At 67.0% G+C, this 13,724-nt stretch overlaps 2 protein-coding genes across 8 annotated transcripts in view; one reads left to right on the forward strand and one right to left on the reverse strand.

Annotated features, from left to right (window-relative positions):
* The first annotated feature begins 954 nt into the window (after nt 1–954).
* FAAP100 (FA core complex associated protein 100) lies at nt 955–13,273 on the forward strand. 5 transcript variants are annotated; one of them, XM_073885928.1, is made up of 11 exons: nt 955–1,190; nt 1,437–1,555; nt 2,380–3,305; nt 4,431–4,587; nt 5,427–5,760; nt 5,932–6,196; nt 6,300–6,439; nt 6,983–7,099; nt 9,036–9,122; nt 9,497–9,756; nt 9,937–13,273. In XM_073885928.1, the coding sequence occupies exons 1-10, from the start codon at nt 1,026–1,028 to the stop codon at nt 9,626–9,628; spliced, it is 2,442 nt and encodes an 813-aa protein (XP_073742029.1). In that variant the 5' UTR covers nt 955–1,025; the 3' UTR covers nt 9,629–9,756; nt 9,937–13,273. The 5 variants fall into 5 exon arrangements, with proteins under 5 accessions (XP_073742029.1, XP_073742026.1, XP_073742027.1 ...); XM_073885925.1 differs by having other exon boundaries at nt 5,427–6,196; XM_073885926.1 differs by having other exon boundaries at nt 5,427–6,196; nt 12,938–13,273.
* The window catches only part of FSCN2 (fascin actin-bundling protein 2, retinal), a 5,329-nt gene continuing 4,193 nt past the window's right edge, over nt 12,589–13,724 (reverse strand). The window contains exons 3-5 of one of the 3 annotated variants that reach the window (XM_025859990.2): nt 13,446–13,567; nt 12,924–13,091; nt 12,617–12,822 (exon numbers count right to left, since the gene is read on the reverse strand). In XM_025859990.2, coding sequence (XP_025715775.1) covers nt 12,617–12,822; nt 12,924–13,091; nt 13,446–13,567 — 496 coding nt within the window. Of the gene's footprint in view, nt 13,164–13,445; nt 13,568–13,724 lie in introns of all 3 variants that reach the window. The other 2 variants (XM_025859989.2, XM_073885930.1) reach the window with 2 other exon arrangements.

Genomic DNA, 13,724 nt, shown 5'->3' on the forward strand with positions numbered 1-13,724 from the left:
GCAGCATGCTGTGCTTGGTCACACCCCACAGATGCCTCTTTTGCTCATGAGTGTCTGGCGTTTTGGAGATTGTCCCATGGCCTTAAAGGAGGGAGATGTACTTGACCTCTCCATCCACAGACACCCTTCAGGGACGCTCGCGGTCTCCTGACATCCAGAAGAGAGCTCTTGGCCCCTCTCTGGTCAGCACCTCTCTCCAAAGGCCTGTGGAATCTGAGGGGGAGCCGCCAGGGTGGTGGGGAGGAGAGGTGTCTCGCTTCACCCTCACCCCAGACTGATTGCTGGTGACCCATCGTCCAAACCAACACACCCACGAACAGCTTGCGGCCAGGTGTGCAGGGCGGGGCACCTCAAACCCTGGGGGGCGGGCGGGCATCGCGCGGCTCAGCTGCTCCGGGGACGGGGACCCATCCCCCGTGAAATCCAACCGCTCCCCGAAACCCCACAAAGTCGCTTTAGGAGTGGGCCGCCTGCCCCGAGGAGGTGGCGTTCGGCTGGCCCCCGGCCCCCCGGCTCCGGCCCGAGGGAGCCCGCCTCCTGGCAGCGTCCCAGAGTCGGCCCGGCTCCGGCTCCAGGGCGCACGAGGGAGGCGCGACGCGACTTCGGGGCCAACCACCGGGACCCCGAGGCCGCGCACGTGCGTGCGAGGGGCTGCAGGCCGCGGTGTTCCCCACCCCGGACGGCGCTTGGGGCCGCGCGAGGGGCGGACGGGGTCCGCGGGCGCAGGCTCTGGGGTGTCCCGCGTTTGGCCTCAAACCCGCCGGCTCTCTGGCAAACCGCCGCGTCCACCTGCCTGCAGTGGCGCGGCCCCCCCCCGCCCGCCCGCCAGCCGGGGCTCCGGCCGGGGCCCCGCCCCCCGACGCCGCGCAGCCCGCGAGCCGCCCCGGCCCCGCCCCCGCCCGGGCAGCTTTACGGCGGAGGTCGCGCCGCGACGTGGGCGGCCGTAAAGCGCCCCCGCCCGCGCCCCCCGCCCCCCGCCCCCCGCCCCCAGACGGAGCTGCCTCCCCGCGCTCCCGGCCCACACCATGGCCGGCCTCGAGCCGCGGGTGGAATACCTGGAGAGCTTCCGCTGCCCGCTCGGGGGCCTGGCGGCGGGCAAGCCCCGCGTGCTGTGCCACGGGGCCGAGATCTTCGTGTCCACCGGGAGCGAGTTCGTCTACGTCTACGACCAGGAGGGGAGGCTGCTGACCGTGAGCCCTGGGCGGGGGCCCCGGGAAGGAGAATGCGGGCGGGGAGGGGTCGGGCCCCTGGAGTCCCCCGGGGGGGGGGCGGGAAGACGGGGGACAGACCACCCCGGTCGAGGGGTCGGGGCGAGGAGACTTGAGGGGGGTTCTGGTTCTTTGGGAGGAGCTTGTTTAAAGACTGGGTGCTGTGCTCTGCCTGCTCTGCGCCCTTCACGCGGCTGGCCTGACGCTGCCTTGTCCCCCGATGTCCAGGCTGTGTACAGGTTCCCTGGCCAGGTGTGGCACCTGGAGCTCTGGGCCCCCCGCAGGCTGCTCTACGTCCTGTGCGCCCAGAAGGGCATCTACTGCTTGTCGTTGGACCAGGCGAGCAGGTGACGGGGACAGTGGGCAGCACGCGTGGGGGAGGCTGACTCGGCCTCAGGGGCACTCCTCATTGGCCCTGGCCACCCCACCCTGTCTCCTCAAACACTGCCCGTGGGACCTATACGCGTGGCGTGGCCTTGATCAGGTTCACAGTGAGCACGCACCAGCCCTCATCTGGAGGACCTGGAGGGCTGCTGGGCTCAGGGCCCAGCTCTGAAGTCTGGGGAGCCCCCAGCCCCCAGCATCTGCAGCAGGCTCCTGCCCAAGGGGCATCCTTAGTAAAATGGGGCTCAGGCTGCAGAGTGTGCAGCCTGAGGCAGGATCCTGTCCGCTCCTGCGTGGCACACCTTTTAGGCGGGTCTCTGCAGTTAGCCGTCACAAAGCACCCTGAACCCTGAGGCAGTCGAGGGGGCCGATATTGAGGAGCTAGGCCCCTCCCATGCTCCAGTGCAGAGGCTAGACACGGGCCCGTGCTCCTTACTGGCTCAGCACTTAAGAAGGTAGGGGATGTGATTCACAGGCTAGACTCTGGGGGTCTTACGGTTCTGCACCGGTGAGGGTTTTCCTCCCGAACCCGTTTCTGGAAGCCTGGATACATCCTGTTGTGTGCGTGTCCCGGGGTGACTGGTGCTGATGACAGCAGTCTGCGGGCCGATGAGAGGTCATGTGACAGGCCATCTGCTCCCGGGTGGGCCTTCCCCACACTGCTGAGGGGCAGTAATGGGCACCGAGGCCACTCCCTGGGAAGACCCCAGGCCCAGTGTGCTCAGTGGCGCGTCGCTGGGAAGAGAGCTTATGCACATTCTGACCCACTGTTCCCTGGTTCTTGAAGGTCTGTGAACCAAGGTGATGGGGACGACAGAGGCAGCGAGGACGGCCAGCCCCCTTGCGCTGCGGTCCCCGTGCACCCAGATGCCTGCCTCCTCCCGGATGACACTCTGTGCACTTTCACTGTGGTCGATGACATGCTTGTCACCCTGGCACAGGGCCCTGCCCGGTGGAAGGTACAGCTGTCTGACTGCCCCTGTCCAGGGGAGGACGCCAGACCCAGAGGCCAAATTGGCGAGGTGGAGTTGTCCACCTCCAGCCCCCTGGCTGGGGCCCCCGGGGAGCCCACAGCCCCCCACATCCTCCCAGTGCTGTGCTGCGTGTCTCCTCCGGGCAGTAGTGCTCTGCAGGGCCGTACACGGGGCTCCAGGGGCTGCTTGCTGGAACAGGCCCTCTTTGGGCTACTCTTTGGAGTTGATGCCTCCCTTCTAGAATCACCAGTGATCCTCTGTGGTCTCCCCGATGGCCAGCTCTGCTGTGTGGTCTTGAAGACCCTGGTCACCTCAAGGTTGTCCCCAGGAGACCCGAAGGCCCTTGTCAAGATCCTCCATCACCTGGAGGAACCCGTCGTTTTCATTGGGGCCTTGAAGACAGAGTCATTGGCCGAGGACGCGGAGGACACACACCCTGACTGCCTAGTGGCACTTGGTCACGGCGGCCGGATCCTGGCCATCAAGGCCAGCTGGGACGAGGCGGGGACTCTGGTGCCAGAGCTGCGGGAGTACCAGCTGCCGGGGCCTGTGCTCTGTGCGGCCTGTGGCGGGGGTGGCCGTGTGTACCATAGCACCCCCTCGGAGCTCTGTGTCGCGGACCTGGCTCGGGGACGGGCCTCCGACAGGGGCCCGGGAGGCCTGCCGTCTCTGCTGTGTCCAGCCGGTTTAGGCATCTGCAGCGTCGTCACCCTCTCTGTGTCCTGCGAGGTGCCCGAAGGTACAAGCTGCCATTCAAACCTGAGATGCCACAGCGTGTCGTGGTAGGGGGTGGAACTTTCCGTGTGGCTGTCTTCTGCGCTGTGAACTGGCCCATCTTCGTCTCCCTGCTGTGTTCCCGTCTTTTGCAAACCTGACGGGCAGGCTCCTCCCCAGCTGCTGCGGGCTGGCGCTTGTTTCAGGGTCCCGGGGTGCCTGGTGGTTTGTGTCCCATGTGGGTAGGGGCGGGGGCTGCCCCTGGGCCGCCCAGGGCAAGGGCATCTCTCCAAGACAGGTCTTCTGTGGTGGGGAGTCCCGGGAGATTCAGGTGGGTTCCAGCCAAGCCCTGGCGTGTTTCTGAAGGCTAGGAAACGCTTTCCCCGCTTCCCGTGCGGCCTGTACCCCGGGCCCCTCTGCGCCGGAGCTTCGCGCTGGATGTGGCTTCCCCAGACGGCACCGGGGGAAGGTGGTAGCTGTGTTTGCCCGGCGCTATGGGGTGAGGACAGAGCCACCCTACCCCGGCGCCGTTCTCGAGGAGGCGGCCCACGGGGCGGTACTCGTTGCGGAGGAAGCACTCCGAGGGGACAAGGCCAGTGTCTGTGCCGCAGGGAAGGGCGGCCGCATGCTCCGTGCCTCGCTCTTCCAGCTGCCTCACCTCGGCCCGGGGCTCAGGGCCTCAGTGGCAGTGGGCGTGGGAGACAAGCAGACAGTTGCAGGAGGTGGAGCCCAGGGGAGGGAAAAGGGACGGAAGACACTAGAGAGCCCCAGGCTTCCGGAAAGCCCTGGTGAGCATGGAGCTCTTCCCTGCGGACTACAGGGGCCCGTTGAAGGTCCAGCTGCACCTGGCTGATTCAGGGGCCCACATGGGTCCTTGCTTGGCCTCGTTTAGGCCCCTTCCCCACATGGCTCTAAGCTGCTCTGTGTGCCAGCATTCTCCCCCAGGGAGGGCCCTTCAGAACGTGTGATGAGATGGACGCGGGCAGGGACTCTGCCCGGGCCCTGGTGCGTGTCCAGGGCTCCACAGCTCCGTCTCCGGGACCCGCTCTTTCTCACGTGGGTGCGGGCCTGCAGACGACCTCTGTCCTCTGCCTCCGGTGGCTTGCCCCTCCCCACCCATTGACCGGGCCCCACGGGTGTGCATCTTCAGGTGGTGCCAGACTCCTGGCCCTGTCCGCCAGGGGGCGCCTGATGACCTGCAGCCTGGACCTGAGCTCTGAGATGCCGTGCCCCACCAGAGCCGCTGTGGCCGATACTGGCCAAAAGATTAAGGAATTGCTTTCTGGAATCGGCACCGTCTCTGAGAGGTGAGCAGCCAGGCTGCCGGTGGCTCGGGCGGAGGCCAGTGCTGTGTCCGCGGGGGCAGCATCTTGGGTGGTGGCATTGGCCCAGGCTTCTGACCCCAGGGACAGCGCCAGATGCCATGTTGCATGGCAGAAGGTGAAAGGGACGTCCCCTGTTTCCCAGACCCCACCCACACCTTTCCCTGCTAGCGGGCAGGGACCCTGCCCGTGCTGGCTCCTCGGCCCTCCCCCAGGGCACCCCTCTCCTCCGAGGCCTCTGCCTTCCTGTCTCAGCAAAGGCCCCAGCGGCCTTTTTCTCTGACCCGTTCAGAGAAACAGGGCTCCCCTCAGTCATCACTTGCTTTTCTGTGCGGCACGGAGTGACAGTCTGTAGGCCCCGGTGCCCTGTGGTTCAGGGCGCCGGGGCCTACAGTGTCCGAAGTGCCTGCTGTCCTCTGGGCCGTCACGTGCGGCCGCGGCGGAGCAAAGGGGCCCACTCGGAACATGGCTGGGAAGGCGCAGCTGCTCCTGGGCCCACGAGGCCCTGACGAGGTTGGCAGAGGCCAGGAGCCCGGCGAGCGAGGCCAGGCCTGCTTAGTGCGGGCTGTGTCAGCTCCATCCTCTGCCCGCCGTGGTCCTGCTGCCTGAGAGCAGGGGTTGGGTCAGACGGCTGGGGGCCCCTTCAGAAGGGCTGCGGCATGGGGCGGGACCGGAGCGCTGCTCCCTGAGGCAGCGGCTTGCCCCTCACGGGGTGTGTGTCAAGGAGCGAGGTTCTGGTGTCTTCCTGTCCTGGGAGGAGGGGACGAGGGGCCCACCACCACGCCTCCTTCTCCTCCCTCGGGTGCCACGTTTGCTCTCTCCAGAGTGTCTTCTCTGAAGAAGGCAGTTGACCAGCGGAACAAGGCCCTGACGTGTCTCAACGAAGCTATGAACGTCAGCTGTGTCCTGCTGGCCAGCCGGGAGGGCCCCAGGCCCATCTCATGCACCACCACCACCGCCTGGAGCCGCCTGCAGCCGCAGGACATGCTGACGGCCACCTGCCGGCTGGAGAACAACAGTGGCCTCAGTCTGGACCGGGGCTGGGCCTTGTGTGTGCAGGTGTTGACCAGCACCCCTGCCTCAGACACAGACGTGGCTGGCTCGGCCACCACCTACACCATCCCCGTGGACCGACTGGGCCCTGGCGATCGGCGGGAGGTGACGTTGCCCCTGGGCCCTGGGGAGGATGGTGCCCTGGACCTGCCCCTGACCGTGTCCTGCGCACTCCACTACAGCCTCAGGGAGGTTGTGGGCGGGGCCCTTGCTCCCTCGGAGTCTTTCAAGGACCCCTTTTTGGATGAGTGCCCCCCTGATGTCTTGCCTGAGCAGGATGGCATCTGCCTGCCCCTGAGCAAGCACACTGTGGACATGCTGCAGTGTCTGCGCTTTCCTGGCCTGGCCACACCCCACACGCAGCCCTCTGGGCTGCTCGGCCCTGTGAGCGACTCTGTGGACACCTTCTTAGGGTCGCTTGGGCCACGCAGCGAGCCAGCGGGACCCGCTTCCCTGCGGGCCAAGTTCCTGCCCCCATCGGTAGCCACAATCAGAGTGTCCGCAGAGCTTCTGAGGGCCGCCTTGGGGGACAGTCACACAGGTTGGTGGTGTTGGCTGGCTTCACTGTGGCCTCAGGGCCTGGGGACACGGGGCTCCTCCCTCTTCCAGGCCCCGCCCAAGCTCACTGCGGCACCCCTGTCCAGCAGGCACGTCCCTGGGCTGCGCCACCCTGCAGTGGCTCCTCGCTGAGAACACGGCCCTGGATGTCGTGCGGTCCCGACGGCTGTCCTCGGTCCAGGGAGTGGCCCCAGATGGCACTGACCTACACCTTACCATCCGAGAGGCAAGCAGGGGTCAGCCCTCCGGGGAGAGGCTTCTCCGAGTGGCATCCCGGAGCCAGCTGTGTCTCTGGGCTGCTTGAGAGGAATCGGGTCGTCGGTCCCCACCTTCCAGAGGTTTTCGATGTGCGCCGTCTGAGGACCGGCTGTGCTGGAACAGCCTTTGCAGGGCTGTGGGGTCCCGATGGGGACCGGCCTGTCTTTCATGTGTGGGCCTCCACCCTGTGCACAGCTGGCATTTGTGGTCCCAGTGTGGGCCGTAGGGGTCATCCAGGCGCGGGCTGTCCACAGTGGGGTGGGCAGAGGGTCACTTGGCCATACAGTAAGTGCCGTGGGTCTAGGTTCCCAGGGAACAGGACTCCTCCTGGACACACGTTCCCAACGAGCCACTGTTGATTGGCTGGCTGGTTTTTCTGATACAAGTTGACGTGGGGTGGGGAGACTCAGGCCTGGGAGTAGGGGGCCCCAGGGCCTCTTGAGGCAGGTGGAGCTGCCGTTGGGGTGGGGCAGGGCCGTGCATGGTTGGTGAGACTTGTCCTGTGTTGCAGGTGGCTGTGACCCACCTGTGCACAGCAGGGCCCATGCAGACCGTGGAGATCCAGGTGGAGAGCTCCTCTCTGGCCAGCCTGTGCAGTGCACACCATGCGGTCATCGGGCGTCTGCAGGTATGTGGGCCTGCTTGGGAAGGGGGGGCAGTGGTGGGAACATGGGCCTGTGGGCGATGGGGGCTGCCTGCATGGGGGTCGCAGGACCTGCTCCCACGTGCTGTGCAGGGGAGCTGTGGGCGCCCGGGAGGCGAGTGGGGGGGCTTTGCTGATTACCCTTCAGTAGCAGACACTGCCCCCCGGTGTGCTGGCAGCCCCCGCTGGGCTCCCGTGAGGCCCCTGGCCGCTAGATTAAAGGAGGACAGTGTGCGTGTTCCTGCCGCGGTCAGCTGCACGTCCCTGCACTTGCCTGGGCGAGGAACCCCATGTGCGGAGAGGCCATGCACTGGGGCCTGCACGCCTCCCGTGCGCTAGGCGTGGGTCCCGGGCCGAGGGGCCTGCACTCTGAGCCTCCACATCTTTGCCAGGAAAGCAAGAGTGGCAGCACCCTCTCAACGGTGCTGGGGGCCGCGTTGCTGCTGCTCAGGCGTAGGAGGCAGCAGCTACACCGCCATCTGGGGGCCGTAACTCCTGGGTTTGAGAGGGTCCCCCTGTTCCAGATGAAGTCTGTCACCTGGTGTCCTTGGCCGGGCAGAGCCCAGGCCCCAGGGTTGGCTGGCCCATCTCCTCCCGCCTCTTCTGACTGTGGCCCTGGTGGCCACAGAGGACTCTCCAGTGGCAGCACTCAGCCTCACCTGTGAACTTACCAATGCACATTCCCAGGCCCCACCCAGACCCTGAGAATCGGAGAATCTGCAGGCCAGGTTTTTAGGCTTTGACGAGGACCTGAGTGCTGCTGGTTTAGACTCACCGGTGCACCCAGGCAGGTGGGTGCCACTCAGGAGCCCGTGGCCACCGCAGCCACCCCGTGTGGCGCCATGATGGGCCCAGTGCAGCACACATAGCTCAGGAATGTAGTTCCGAGTGCCTCAAGCTGTCAGAGGAGGCTCTGCCCAACAGGGACACCCAGGCTGTCTCCAGACCCTGTCGAGCATGAGCATGGTGGTCAGGAGGTGCGTGGTCAGTGTGATGCTGGGGGAAGGAGCGTGTTGACTGGACCCCTGGCAGGAGGGGCAGGTTAGTGGCCTGGTGTTGCCATGACAGCCACAGACGGGGCACAAACAGCAGGAATTCAGTGCTGGAGGCCAAGGTCTCTCTCCACGTCACGCAAACGGCTCCTCCCCATGTTTGCACGTAACTGTCCTCTGTGTCCTGATCGCTTGTTATTAGACTCGGCCCCTCCCACCCCCCCACATGAGCTCGCCCTACCTCGTTCATTTGCAGAGGCCTCATGTCCAAGTATAGTCTCTGAGCCGCTGGGGGCAGCACTCCCAGGTGAATTTGGCTCCTAATAGGGAGGGCTGCAGATGCTTCCTTGAGGGGCATCCTCACACGGGCTGCACACCCCAGTCTGTCCTCCGTCAGCTGACGCCCTGCTCCCTGTGACGGGAGTGTACTTGAGAACCGTTTGTATTCTCCTGGCGACTCAGGGTTTGGGGGACCCTGCCAGATGTGCAGGGCCTGCCACAGAGGCCAGCGGGGGCCTTGCTGCCTAATGCTGTCTGGGAACTTGGATCTGAGCCCCCAGGAGCTGCCTGGGCTTCCCCCGGAATGCGGGACAAGAACCAGCCCCACAGCAGGCTGTGCCAAGGGGATGTGCCAATGGGGCAGGTTGGGTGGCCCCCTTGAGGGCAGTAGGCACCAGGCCTGGGACGAAGAATGGGAGATGGGGTGGTGGAACGTGGCTCTGTGGGGATGGGGGGGGGGAACAGGAACTTAGGAGAAAGTGACTTCCAAGTCCTCCACTGTCAGGCTGGGGCTGGAGCGGAAGACACAGAGGGGCCCTTGGAGGTGGTGGTGCAGTGCTGAAGGACAGGTGCCAGGAGCTCTGGGCGCCAGCTCCAGATGGGGGAGCATCCTCTCCAGCCACCTGCCCCTTGTCCGCCCCTGCCCCCAGAGGATGGTTGTGGAGCAGGCTGCCCAGAGCTCCAGCCCACCTGATCTCCGTGTGCAGTATCTCCGCCAGATCCATATCAACCATGAGGTGAGGCCCCTCCAGCTCCCGTCCCCGGAGCCTCCCACCAGCCTGGTCAGGGAGGACCATCCCTGGCTGGGATCCTCTGGGAACACAGGTGTCACCCGGCACAGTGAGGGGCCTGCCCAGTCCTCAGCGTAGCGTCGGGGCAGGGGGCGGGGTGGGTGCGGTTGCTTCTGTCTCCCGCCTTGCACCTCTTGCCAGTCCACTTTCACTAGGCCCCTGCTGTCACCGGGGGAGGGGGGCCTGGCTGCATGTCTCCTGCATTCCTAAGTCACCTGCCACATCCCAAGTAGGATTTGTGCATCATGGGTGTCCCCCAGGGGCCATGCCCAGCAGGGGGGTGGGGGCTCTGAGCTCTTGCCACCTGCCTCCACCTGCAGACTCTGCTGCGGGAGGTGCAGGCCCTTCGGGACCGGCTGTGCACAGAGGATGAAGCCAGCTCCTGTGGCACCGCCGAGAGGCTCCTGCAGGTGTACGCGCAGCTCCGGAGCCCCAGCCTCCTCCTGCTGTGACACCTCATGGGCCCCGCCCCCTGCCACAAGCCAGGTGCCCTCGTGGCTTTACGGAGAGACACCCAGGGCACGAGAGGCTACTTCCCGCCTCCTGACCCTGGCTGTGGCTGTGGGGTGGGGGAAGGCAGGTGAGCTGGGCCACTGAATGGGGCCCGGGACCCGCGACTGCTCCAGGGCGTGTGTAAAGCGCGTTCACAGGCACGGGGGCGGGGGGGGGGGGCTACGTGCGCCTGGGGCACTGGGCTCTGCCCTTGCGGCCCCGTCCGCCCTGGCCCGAGCCACCCCACAGCTTCCTCTCCCTTGGACAGCCGCCCATGGCTCCCCGCAGCACCCGGTCGAGCTGGGCAGTCTCTGGCCTGGAGCCCTGGGACTGGATCAGCGGCCTCCCCGCCCCGCAGAAGTCGGGCCGCAGAGAAGGTTTCTGGGGGTCAGGACTTGTGGGTTTGTGTCTGTGACCGTTGCTCTTCCCACCGCCCCGCTGCCTGCCCACCCATGCGCAGACCCCTTTGTCCCCCTCAGGGCCCCTCAGCCCTGCGTGTGCTGCTGCTGAAGCTACCAGCTGGGACGCCGCCCCCTGTGGCTCCCACCCTCACCCAGTAGGTGCTCCCGGCCGGGGCTGCGCCCAGCGCCCAGCACTGTGCATTGTTTCCAGGGCCCCTCACGGTGGGCTGCAGCCCCCCAGCTGCCTCCCTGTGGTGCCGGTGCAGCTAGCAGTGGGGGGGTGAACCCCCTTTGGACTTGACATGGTGCTGTCCTGCGCACGCGGGAGCTGCGAGGCTCCTCTGCTGCAGAACAAGTGTGCTCTCTGGGTCGAGCTGCCTCGGCTTCTGGGTGTGTCTGTTTGGGGCGGCCGCTCTGAGGTGCATTTCTGGGCCTCCCCAGGGATGTGCTTGGATGAACCCTGCCTTGGTCTTTCCACGGTCGTGGGGGCCGGTAGGGGTCCCCCAGCACTGGGGTGAAGTGCCCACCTGGCCTGCGGGGCATGCGAGTCCCTCAACCCCAAGGAGGGAGAGGGGCCGGTGGGGAGTCCAGGTACGAGTCAGGAGAGTGGGTGGCCGCCACACAGACTGCACGCCGGAGGTTGGGCGGTGCTGGGCACGGATGCGGGGTGTGGGCCGAGCGGCGCTGGAAACATGTCCCCCAGCCCCGGGCTTCACTGGGCTGCTCCTGGGCCCCACTCCCCACACAGGCAGCCTCGCTCGCTCCCGGCTCCTGCCGACACGGGTAACCCTGGAGAGGCGGGAGCACTCGTCCTCCGCGGGGCGGAGATGGGCGGAGACGCAGCCGTGGGGAGGGGTGCTCCCCCTGCCTGCTGGCAGGAGGCCCCTGGTGGGGCGGGGTGGGGCGGGGCCGTCACGGGGGGCCCGCCACCTGGTCTCCAGAAGAGGAGACCCACAACCCGGACACCTAGCCGGCTGGGAGGAGATAAAGTGGAATCTTGTGAAACCTTCATGAGCGAGGGGAGACGGGGGGGGGGGGTGAGGACAAATGGGACACAGGACAGAGCTCGGCCGGAGCTTCCCTGGGAGCCTTGTGCCGGGGTGCCCGGTCGGCGCCCCATCAGGGACAAGACGCCACACTGAGCACCAGGGGTCCCTCAGCCGGTGCCCGCCGTGCGTGGCTCGCTATCCCCCACACAGCCCCGGCCTCTCTCCTCCCAGGTGCAGGGGCGTCCCTACTGCCACCGCAGCTGGCCCCTCTGGGGACCCCGGGGCACTGCTCCCTGCCTCCCCTCCCCCGCTCAGCAAGGGTCTGAGGCCAAGTGCACCCTCTGGCAGAGGTCAGCAGAGGGCAGTCCTCACGTTACTGGCGGCAAGCCCTGGGCGGGTGAGCCCCCAACCCTCCTGCCCTGGACGCCACCAGGGGGCAGCACAGGCTGTGGCTCCGGCAGCCACCTGTCTCCTCTGCCGCCTCTGGGCTCTGGTGTCTGGTCCTCGAAGGGTTAACCAAGCCCACCTTGACCCCTGGGTCCACTTGGGTCCAGCTCCTCTGTCCTTAAGGCGGGGGTGGGGCGTGGGCAGTGAGGTCAGGAGCAGGCGGGGCTGAGGAGGGCGCTGGGGAGAGGCTGGGGTGGGGGGTCCCTTCCTCCCCGCTCTGGGCACGTCTGTTCTGCGCTCCCTGCCTCGCAGGCCCTTCCCAAAGCACCCAGTCCCCACTGGGCCACGCTGGCTGGACTCCCTTGGAGGGGGTTTTCAGGCCCCAGGCGTGGGGAGGGAACTTGGGCGTCTGGTCTCGTCCTCCGTTCAGGCCCTAGGCCACATGGCCGTGTCCCACCCCCTCTCCCTGCCCCCAGGTTCCACGTCTCCCACTCGGCTCTCCTCTGATGGCCTGGGTCACCCAACCCAGCCAAGAGGCATTGGCCTGGGTGGGGGTCCCCGGGGGCTGGCGAGTGCCTAGATGCCGGCTGGTGGACCACAGACCTTGTCTTGGCATCCATCCTGCTTGGGGCACGGCGGGTGGAGGCTGTCCGGGGTCTGTGGGGGGTGAGAGCCACACGGGTGGGAGTGGGAGACCGGGAGCCCCCTGTCTGGGCCGAGAGCGGCCTTCTCCCCACGGTTGGCCACTCACACCCTGTTTGGGAGGGGTGGGGTCGCTTTCGCGTCAGGTGCGCGGGGGATTCCCTAAGACCCTGTCCCCAGGGAGGAGAGCCGTCGGGGGGTACCGCATCCGCAGACCCTGTGAGCAGCCTACCCCCCACCCCGGTTCCGCTCGGTCTCCGGGAGCCGCTGTGCGGTGCCCGCACCCCAGGGGGTGCCGGGGTGCCCCTACCCACAAGGGGACGGGGTGGGGCGGGGGTGTCCCGCCCGTTGGACCCGCCTCCCGGCCACGCTCGCCTGCCCTGAGGGACGGGGAGGTGGAGGGCCACGGCCGGGACCCCCCCCCCCCCGGGGCAGAGGCGCCGGCCCTCCCCGCGCGAGCGGCGCCACGGAGCCCGCCAGCCGCTGCGTCACAGACACGGTTTAATGGGAGGACGGGCGCGCCGCCCGCTCAGTACTCCCAGAGCGCGAGCCCGGCCGGCGTGTCCGCGTCCGCGCGCAGCAGCCCGGAGGCGCCTCCGCGCAGGTACTTGCCGCTCCCCGCGCGGATGGCCAGGCGGCCGCGCTCGCGGAACTCGAAGAGGAAGTCCTCGGCGCGCTCGCCGTCGCTGCACACGCTGCCGTGGCTGCCGGTGTACCAGAACCCGCCGCCGCGGCCTGGGGGCGGGCCGGGGTCGGCGGGGGGCCTCCCCCCAGCCCCCCCCCCCACCCGCGCCCTGCGCTCCGCTGCCCCGCGCCCCACGCACTCCGGTCCGTACCTCGGATTTGGTAGGCGCCGTCGCTGAAGCTCAGATGGAAGATCTCGTAGACGGAGCGGTTGGTGTCCAGCTGGTTGGAGCCACGCCGGTGGCAGATGAAGCCGTCCAGGCCCCGCAGCACGAGGATGGGCCGATTGATGAGCTTGAGGATGAACTGCTCGTCCTCACCTGGCGGGGAGTAGGGGCTGAGGGGCCACTGCCTGCCCACGGCCTTCCTGGGCTGGGTAGGATGGGTGGGGCCTGGGGGCAGAGGGGGTCCATATCTGCCCTTGCCATGACCTCATGTGACCTTGGCCAGAGGCCTGCTGCCACCAAGCCCCAGGTTCCCCAAATATACAGTGGAGACAAGTTCTGGGCTGTGACTGCTCCTTGATGTCCACAGTGATCATCTTGACCAGCAAGTGTGACTCCTGCCAAGGGCCACCTGGGCAGTTGCACAGGGAGGAGGGGCCAGTTCTTAGGTGACAGGGGTCTGTGGGCAGAGGGCCCAGCCCCAGTTCCCTGGGACTGAGGAGTGCTCACCCACAAAGTCGCTGGTGGCCGCCAGCTGTCCGTTCTTCTTCATGCACACATAGCGCCCATTACTGGCCTTGAGGGCCACCCGCCGGCCACGCCACTCCACCTCAAACATGGTGTTGGCAGAGCTGGGAAGGTCAGGGTAAAGTCCCCTCAGAGCAGCAGGACGTGGGGGAGCTCAGGGTCAGACTTTCTCATCCTCCTCAGGCCCAGCACCAAGCCCCGGGGGGAGAAGTGGGCACTTGCCTTCCACTGACACACCCACCACCATTAAGAGCCTCCCCT

The sequence above is a fragment of the Callorhinus ursinus genome, unplaced genomic scaffold, assembly GCF_003265705.2.
Source record: "Callorhinus ursinus isolate GAN/ISIS: 27379988/994484 unplaced genomic scaffold, GSC_fseal_2.0 scaffold68, whole genome shotgun sequence".
NCBI classification, from domain to species: Eukaryota; Metazoa; Chordata; class Mammalia; order Carnivora; family Otariidae; genus Callorhinus; species Callorhinus ursinus.

Coding starts and splice junctions, on each gene's coding strand:
- FAAP100 (XM_073885925.1), top strand. CDS start 1,026: ATGGCCGGCCTCGAGCCGCGGGTGGAATACCTGGAGAGCTTCCGCTGC. Junction 1,556..2,379: donor TCGTTGGACCAGGCGAGCAG/GTGACGGGGACA, acceptor TGGTTCTTGAAG/GTCTGTGAACCAAGGTGATG. Junction 9,123..9,496: donor AGATCCATATCAACCATGAG/GTGAGGCCCCTC, acceptor CTCCACCTGCAG/ACTCTGCTGCGGGAGGTGCA.